This window comes from Rhinolophus sinicus, linkage group LG11 (genome assembly GCF_036562045.2).
Source record: "Rhinolophus sinicus isolate RSC01 linkage group LG11, ASM3656204v1, whole genome shotgun sequence".
Lineage (NCBI taxonomy): Eukaryota > Metazoa > Chordata > Mammalia > Chiroptera > Rhinolophidae > Rhinolophus > Rhinolophus sinicus.
In genome coordinates, this window is record NC_133760.1 from 75,570,807 (window position 1) to 75,579,919 (window position 9,113).

General features: G+C 35.6%; 1 protein-coding gene across 1 annotated transcript in view; it reads left to right on the forward strand.

Annotated features, from left to right (window-relative positions):
* The first annotated feature begins 249 nt into the window (after positions 1 to 249).
* ASZ1 (ankyrin repeat, SAM and basic leucine zipper domain containing 1) overlaps positions 250 to 9,113 on the forward strand; it is a 47,193-nt gene continuing 38,329 nt past the window's right edge. The window contains exons 1-4 of the mRNA XM_019743200.2: positions 250 to 366; positions 787 to 886; positions 4,879 to 5,001; positions 6,875 to 6,986. Coding sequence (XP_019598759.2) covers positions 250 to 366; positions 787 to 886; positions 4,879 to 5,001; positions 6,875 to 6,986 — 452 coding nt within the window. The remainder of the gene's footprint in view (positions 367 to 786; positions 887 to 4,878; positions 5,002 to 6,874; positions 6,987 to 9,113) is intronic.

Below are 9,113 nucleotides of genomic sequence, written 5' to 3' on the forward strand. Positions count from 1 at the left end.
GCCAGGCCCGCCAGCGCTGCCAGACTCTCAGGTTTCCATCTTCCAAGGCCATAGGGCTCAGGAAGGCTAAAGGGTGCTACGCGAGGCCACGCGCCTGCGCGGAAGGGCCCACGCACCCCCCCCCCACCTCTGCACATCCCCCTTTCCCGCGCAGTCCTTCCCGCGCACCCCTCCACGCTTCTCCAGTGCGCAGGCGCAAGCGGAGGGGTGGCCGAGCAGAGCATTGTGGGTAGGCAGTGGCCGGAAGGCATGGCGGCAAGCATGGCAGCCCGCACGCTACGCGGCCTGGCAGTGGCCGGTGGCGGCGAGACCAGCGACAGCGAGGATGACGGCTGGGAGATTGGGTATCTCGATCGTGCAGCTCAGGTAGCAGAGGAGGCTTTGTTTTCACGGCGCTTGTATCGGCCTCCGCTGGCCCTCGAAGGCCCGGCCTTGTGAAACTGCTTATGTCCTCACCTGTGTCCCCCTAACTTGTTTTTCCAGTAGATATACAGGCTTTTGGACGGCAAACAAACTGCAGAGTTTTTCCTCGTGTTTCACTAATGTGCTTTCCATCCACTGCGCCTCTTTGGTTGTCCATGTAGCTCTTCACTTGGGTTTAGACCCATGATAACCTGGTCCCTTTAAAGATAATTTTAGACATGAATTCTTTACAAGCTTTATATGTTGTCCCTTATCAGAAAAGAAAAAAAAAGTACGTAAAACCAAACTTTGTTTCCTGCCACAGGGGAAATGAAAATATGTATAACAAGAATTTTTTTTTTTTTTAACTTTCTGCTTTTTTAGAAATTAAAAGGACCGTTACCCACTGAGGAAAAGAATGAAACATTTAAGAAAGCATTGACCACAGGAGACATTTTACTGGTCAAGGAGCTCCTAAATTCTGGTGAGAGATAAGGGATAGTTTCAGCGCAACACAATTGTCTTAAGTTCACAACTGTTCCTTATTTTCAAAGGTGTGAGTTGCATTTCTAATGGAATCACAGTGAATGTTAATATATCAAATGTCCTACATATGTTTCTTGTCTCCGAGTTCTCTGCCTCTTTTTCTTCTACCCTCAAGTTTGTAATGTCACCCTATTACCTTCCATTAGTTCTTTCACCTCCTTGGAGAGAGTTAACTCAGACTCATCCTATCTTACTCATACTTCTTACTTTTCTCAGCCCTTCCTTTGACATATTCGTACGTGTTTTTCAAGAACTGATTCTAGTTATGCACGTTTTAGTAATGTTCTTTCCCTGTGCTGGGTGTGTGTGTGTGTGTGTGTGTGTGTGTGTAAATTGAGGCCTGAGATAGGAATCAGACTATCTGGATATCTGTTCCAGCTTTATGGCCTACTTAGTATAGTTTTTTGGGAAAGTCAAACTTCCAGAGTGTCAGTTTCTTTATGTAAAACATCACAATTCTGGCCTGGGTTCCATAACATTTTTATGTGGATCAAATTAAATATTATATATTTTTGAATTACATTGACATAGAAATCCGAGTTGTTGATAATATTAAATTATTGAAATTATCCAAAGGAGTAGCAGGCATTTACGCTCTACTTATAAATACAAAACATTCACCCACAAAATAGTTAAGTGAGATGGTATATTGAAAAATGTTTTTTGTCTATACTACAGGTGCTTCATGGTTTACCAGGAAGTAAATCATTGTGGAAGCAGTACAATTCTGGCTCTGATTACTAGTCCTGCCATTTGATGGCTCTGTAATCTTGACCAAGTTACCAAACCTTCCTAAGCTTCAATTTCCCGCTTTTTAAATGGGGACGCATTATATCAAAGGGTTGTTTTTTTTTTCGGAGAGAGGATTAAAATGAGAGAATTCATTAATAAAGTTCTTAGAACATACAGGCATTATGTAAATATTAGCTGTTACAACAGAGAAAGAATCTGTGTGACTTTGTGGACAATGGAACATGAGTTTGTAACTGAATGAAATTGGATAAAATTTGAATAATTGAAAGAGGCCTAATACCTACTGTAAACCATGTAGGAGTGTGCATAGTGTTGGATGTGATGGGATAGGAAGAAATTTGTTTTAGAAGAGTTTGCCTCGGGAGTAGTGGGACTAGGTGCAGCCAAGTGAGGGAGACTCCTGAAGGATTAGGACTTGAAAAAAGCCCACTGGTATAGTAGGAATTTAGTTCACCTTTTTAAATTGTTTAATTACAAAAACATTTAAAGCTAATTTTAAAAATCCAATAATAAATATATAGTTATAAGTAGAAAGATACCTTTGTCCCCATTTTCACCTCCATTACCCCCGTAATATGTTACAGCTTTTACCAGTAACTCCTGTTTTAGCCTTTCCTGGTTGCCTTCCCATTGTCATTATTTAACACTTTAAAAAATATTTTTAACTTTTTGCCTTTCAAAATTAATTCTTGTCGTTGACACATATTTCTGTACCAGTTGAAAAGCTTAATAAAAAATAAAAGCTCCCTTTGAGTCAGCCACTTTTAACAGTTCAAAGATGTCTCAGTTTTTGTTATTCTGCTGTGTACTAATACTTTCAGTTCTCTTTAAGTTATTAAATATTTCAAACATTCAGAAAGGTATGGAGACTTCTCTCTCCCCCTGGAAACTACCACTCTCCTATAGTTGGTATTTATCTTACCTAGCCATATGTTTAGACTTTTACTCTATGTGTGTATATCTAAAAGAACATAGTGTTATTTTGAATGTATTGTGTCAATCCTCTTAAGTGTACTGTTTTTATACTATACCTAAAGCATAATAGATACATTTTTTGAGTACTAGAAGTGATGATTATTAAGTATTAGAGGTAATGATTATTAAGAATTTTCATACTAACATGCCACATTTTCTTACCTTTTTCTTCACATTGTTTCTTTTTTACCTGTGCTGTCACAGTTTGAGCAGCAATGTCAATAAGGAAACAATAATGAGAAAAACATCTTTTCTCTGATCTCGTTTATATGCTTTCTGTTTAAAGAAGAAAATTTGTTAGAGAAGATAGGTTGAGCCAACAGTGTATGTATGTACTAAGATGGTTTTATGTTGTTTTCTCTCAGTAATCATCATGCTTCTTATATCCATTAGTTAGACAATCAGGAATTGGACACACATAATCTTTCAGCACCTTAGTGTTCCTACAGAAAAAAAGTGACTCCTCCCCCCCAAGTTTGCATTCCTTCAGTGATATGACCTTCATCTTTGTGGATGGCACCCTTCCCCTTATAGCCACAAACTGTAAAACTATAAATTAAAAGGTGTTACAGGGAGGCCTATATTAAGTGGTTTTCACATATAGATTTTCCTTCTTTGAAATAGAAAAACCTTCTATTTTGTTTCTTAACATTAGCAAATATTTCTTAGGTTGAGGAGAAAGATTGCCACTTAAATCTTGATTTCTCTATAGAAAAGGCTTTCCATAAATTTAATAGGTTGTGTTTGCTGCCTCATCGTATCCTTGTTTTCGTATCACATCTTCTATGCTCTACCCCAGTCCTCGAACATTTTTTTTCTTTTTTATATGACCAAACCAGTTAATGCTGTTGGAGAAAATTAGATGACTCCAAGAATTTGTACCATTAATGATGTGAGGATTTTTTTGGCTCTTTTCCTTTCTTAACAGTTATTATCTATCCCTTCCTGTGCCATTCTGGATAGTGGCTTTAAAACTTTATCCTGCTCCCAGGCCTGATACCTCATCTGTGCGTCTCCTTATTGTAGCACACTGCTTGTCATTCGTTTGTCCAAGGCAGAACCTGATGGTCATTTTGACTTGTTCTTTTCTGTCACTCCTCCTCCTCAAAGTACTTTTAAATTCTGGTGGTCCTGCCTTTGAAATGTTCTTTTGTATTCCATCCCCTTTCTCTCCACTGCCCTTGCTCTGACTTTTGCATAGGCTTCTGGCCTCATAACTGGTCTCCCTGACTCCTGCCCCACTCTCAACAGTGGTATCTTTGTTGTCTTTACAATACAAATATAATGCCATTGATTCCTGGATCACAAAGTACAGTCTACATTTCTTAACAGCTTTCCTAATCTAACCCTAACCTATCTTATTAGCCTCAGGTTTATCCAGTCACCTGTGGATAAATTTTGCGTTGGGAAGGAAGTTAAGGGAATCTTAGGAACATATGTGGTGTTTGCCGCCATAGAAATGTATAATATTCTAATTAAAAAGACGTTTTACCTCTCTGAAACTTTCCAACTCCCCAAAGAGAAAATGGTAGCATGTAAAGCCTGTTGTAATATAGAAATTGTATCTAGTATATAATAAAACATTTGTCTGGTCAGATTTCTTGGAACATAGTGCCCACAGTGAAAATGAAATTAGCTAATTAAAGCCTAGATGTAAACATTTTCTATTTTTCTGAAGCCATTATTACCAAAAAAATCCTTCCAATTATAAAGTACATGGTGATGTCACAATGCCCTGTAGTTTAAGTAGCTTAAGGTGACAGTGATTATATTTTTTCTTTTGTTTTGTTTTCTTTTTGTTGGTGGAGGCTTTTTTTTTTTTTTATTAGTTTCAGGTGCACAAGACAAAGCAAAACTTAGACGTTTATCATTTATATCCCTCACACTGTGTGAACCCCCCTCCCCCCATCCTCTATCCCTCTGTACGTTCCCCAAATTAATTTTCAAACCCCCATGACCATCTTGTGGTTACCGACTATTTTTCAAAACCTCTCACCTTCCCCTTATCCCCACCCCCCCGCCCCTCTAGCAACCCTCTGTTTTTCCTCCATGTTTCCAAAACTGTCTCTGATTAGTTCATTCACTTATTCTTTTCTTTAGATTCCGCATATAAGTGAGATCATATGGTATTTGTCTTTCTCTTTCTGACTTATTTCACTTAACATGGTGGAGGCTTTTAAAAGCTTGTCTTTATTTTGACAGGCATTAGTGTAGACTCCAGCTTTCGATATGGATGGACTCCCCTTATGTATGCTGCTAGCGTTTCCAATGTCGAGTTGGTTCGGGTCCTTTTGGACAGAGGTGCTAATGCAAGCTTTGATAAAGGTAAGATGTTTTAAATATTTAGCATATGTGAACATTTACTTTGTAAGTTTCTCTGTTTAGAAGCCTAATTCTGTTTAGAGGTGGTGATAGACTTTCCATGCTCTGTTTTCATATATTCACTTTAAAATAAACGTTTGTCCTTGAAAAAAATATATAAGGGTAAGATGTTTGAGATAATGTAACTGATTGTGATTTTCTTGATTCCCAAGCAGCTATTATGCAAAGTGAAAAAATTTAAAGCAGTCTTAAAAAACCCTTCCTATAGTTATATTAGGTAAATAACATACAAAATCAAATTAGAAAGCATGGAAATTTTGAAAAACTCTCTTTCCAAAGGGGTAGATTCCATTTATATTATCTTTATAACTGGTTGTGTTATTATATACCTTTAGCTTCTGTGTTAAAGGATTTTGGTCATTTTTGTAAAGGAAAAATGCATAGAAAGAAAATATCAAACAGCTGATAATTTTGTGGGAAATTACTTAAAAATCAGTCCTTGGACTTTAAAACTCAACTTTGAATTTTATTAAAATTATTTATTTCAAAGGTAGTTTGTTAAATCCATATTTTATTTGTTACTAAATAATTTCTATTCAGTACTGTTTTGAGTGCTTTTGAAATATAGGAGTATATATGCATATCCGATTTAGTTATATTGAATTGCTGATTACTTATTTTCAACATGTTTCCAGTAGACAAATTAATTTCATAATTCAGGTATAGGTTTTATTTTAGAATTAACTTTCACATTAAGTTTGTACCTACATTAGGTATTTGTAAAACCATTTATAGTTTTTCTCATTTATATATTTCATATAATTCCCATCTTATCGATAGTTGTATGTTTAATCAGCTTCTGTGATGGGTTTTTCTTTTTATATTGTCATTTTAAAATATCACCCAATGAAAGCTAAATTTAGGAATGAGACTTTTGAAATATTTAGCAGTATAAAATATTCTGCTAAAGGGAAAATTTAAGTTTTCTTTCTCTGCTTCTTATAATCAGAGGAATACCTTATAGTTATAAAACATTTTATATTTCTCATAGAATATTCACATAAATTCTTTTATGCATCTAACCAACAATATCCTCATCAGGTAAAGAGGACAGATATTAGCTTCCTATCTACAAATTAGATCTACTAAGATACTAAGATATCACTGTAGTCACGGTTTATTAGTGGCAGAACTAGGACTAGAATCTATATAGTTGGTCAATATTGAAACACTAAATGTAAACCATGGCTACCATGACCTATTTTGAATTTCCAAATTCTTACTTAAGATGTGTTGTTGTTGTTGTTTAATCTACCCTGATCTTTGTTGATGCTGTATGAGCCAAGGGAAGACGAATTTTAATAAACAGGGTGAGCTCAGAGAGGTCAAGTAGAAAAGGACTGAAAAAGAACCAATAGATATGGCAGTTGGGTCATTTTTGGTAGCATGGCATAAGCAAGATTTCAGTGAGTTATCGAATGAATGAGAAGTAAAGAAGTTAAATCAAAATATCAATCATTGTTTCTCAATCCTGCGTGCAGCAAGGCAAATTTTAATCAACCAAAAAGTGTTAAAACTCTGGAAAGTATCTCTATAGAGTCCATGCTCCTAACTATCTTCAAACTATGTCTTGAAGGAATAAGGAAAGTATATTAAGAAATGAATTATAGATACAATTTAAAGATTAAGGCAGTTCATCCCTAATCTAATTTTTTGATGAAGGAAGACAAAGTTGTGTACTAAGAGCAGGAGATTGGGAATAGGTTATAGAAATTTAAGAGTGCAGTAAATGTGTAGAATCTTTTGAATGGTAAAAGAAGTCAGTTAGACACAGCTATTGATGTGTGGGGGTTCCTCATTTTTCTGTTCACTATAGATAAGCAAACGATTCTGATAACCGCCTGTTCTGCTCGTGGCTCAGAGGAACAGATCTTGAAGTGTGTGGAGCTGCTACTTTCAAGAAATGCTGATCCAAATGTTGCTTGTAGGTAAGAGCCTTACTGTCTGTTCAGAAATGATGGCTACTTTTATTTGATTATCAGACTTAAAAATTTGATAGCATGATATTTTAAAAAAATCATAAACAATGTACATTTACTTGGTCATACAGTTGATGAATAAAAATAGGTCCTAAAATCATGGTTCCAATTGTGTAAGATTTTCTAAGGAAGGACATATCATGAAGGTAGTCTTTCAACTTTTAATTTTTAGAACAATGTTCTTAGAATTTGAAATGAAAGGAAAAGGAGGACAGTAAACTGTATCATTTCCTTTGAATCATATACTCAAAAAAATATGATTGCGATATAATAGTAAAGCCTTAACTTAGTGTTCTAATACTTACCCACTAAACAATTTTACACAAATACTAAGGTATATATCCAAAATAATATATCAATTGTTTTCATTTTCCTAAGTCTTTTCCATTTATGTTACAATTTAATAGTGCCTAGATGCATAGAAAGTAAGTTAAGTGTATCTTGCATTTGTTGAAATGTAAGTAATTTTTAAAAAATGAATCAGAATGCTTAAAATTTCCATCATTGACTTCTTTCTTCTCTGGCTCCATTTTCCTGTTAAATCTCTTCCTGTTTTATTCTTAAAATGTAGAGAGTGAGAAGTAGCCCATCCAACGGAAATATGTCTAGCATGAATAAATAATTATCCATAATTCATTCAAATAATAATGATCTAGTGCCTAATATATAGAAATAACTATGCTTGACTCTAGAAGGTTTTTTTCCCTAATATTGTTTAGTTTCTGTAACACCTGGACAGCAGCTTTGGAAGGTGCCAAACGGCATTCTATAATTCACAGATGTTTTCTGAGATGTAAAGCTTTTGATTTAGTAAAGTGATTCTGAAGCAAGGTCTTTTTTGTCTCCCAGTGGACATTTGGCAGTGACTGGAGACATTTTTGGTTGTCACACCTGGGAGAAGCTACTGGCATCTAATGGATAGAGGTTGGGGATGCTGCTAAGCATCTTACAGTACATAGAACAGCCCCTCAGAACAAAAAATTACCCAGCCACAAATGTCAGTAGTGCCAAGATTGAGAAATTGAGTGTGAGAAAAGTCAAGGCTTATAGAGTGGATGTTCAGTATTTAACAAATAAAGATTTATTGCAGGAAAGGAACTTTCTGCAAACTTTGAGCAAATCAATTCACAGGAACTTTTATTCTGCCATATATGGTATAATCCCTAGTTAGGTATAACTTTTGGATTTTATTGAACCGTGGAAGTGGGAGCTGCAGGACAAGTAACTGAAGTAAACTTTGATGGGTGCTGTAATTTTTATTTGTACCATTAGAAGTGGCTTGTGATAAGATTTGCCTCTGGTTCAGTGGAAAATTGTTTTTTGCCGGTGCTCTTCAAAAAAAATTGTTTCTTAGTATGTCTATTATGTCTAAAAAGCAAAGTCTTTACCGTCTCAATCACATACTGTTTTGTGAACACACTGGAGAAAAAGTCAAGCAAGCCCGTATCATAGGTTCTAGACTGTTCCACTTCCTTAAGAATCAGAAGGCATCTTTTAGATGCATAGGGTATACCTGGAAAAAAGCATTCTATTTGAATTAAAATAACAGAAGGTTAGCATCTCAAGGTAAAACTATAAGGCAACCACTCAATTTCAAAACTGAAAACCTTAGAAAAGCTGTTGAATTTGAAATCTCATAAGGTTTAGATTAGTAGGTGTTCAACTAAAATAAATGGAGAATTTTACAACATGGTTGAAGAGTTATCTGCATCTAATTAACACATGTGAGAAACACCTGAAAAACTTTTCAACTGCTATTATTTATGCTCAAAGCATAAAGCAATAAAATGACTGAATTGTTTGAATTGTTTTCTTGTAGAAAATGAGGATCTTGATAGAGCTGAAAAGAGAGTATGTCAAAACAAATAGTGCTTTTAGGCTGCAAATTTTATAGAACGGATGGCATTAGTGGGCACATGGGGATAGCATGCTAGCAATGTAAAAGGAAAAAACCTCAGGACACAAGGACTGCAGTGAGATTGGGGCGGATTTTACAGATAATTCATTAGCAGTGACAAAAATCAAAACCTATTAGAAGATTGGGAGTTTTAGTTTCTTGTACAAAGTGCCAGAAGA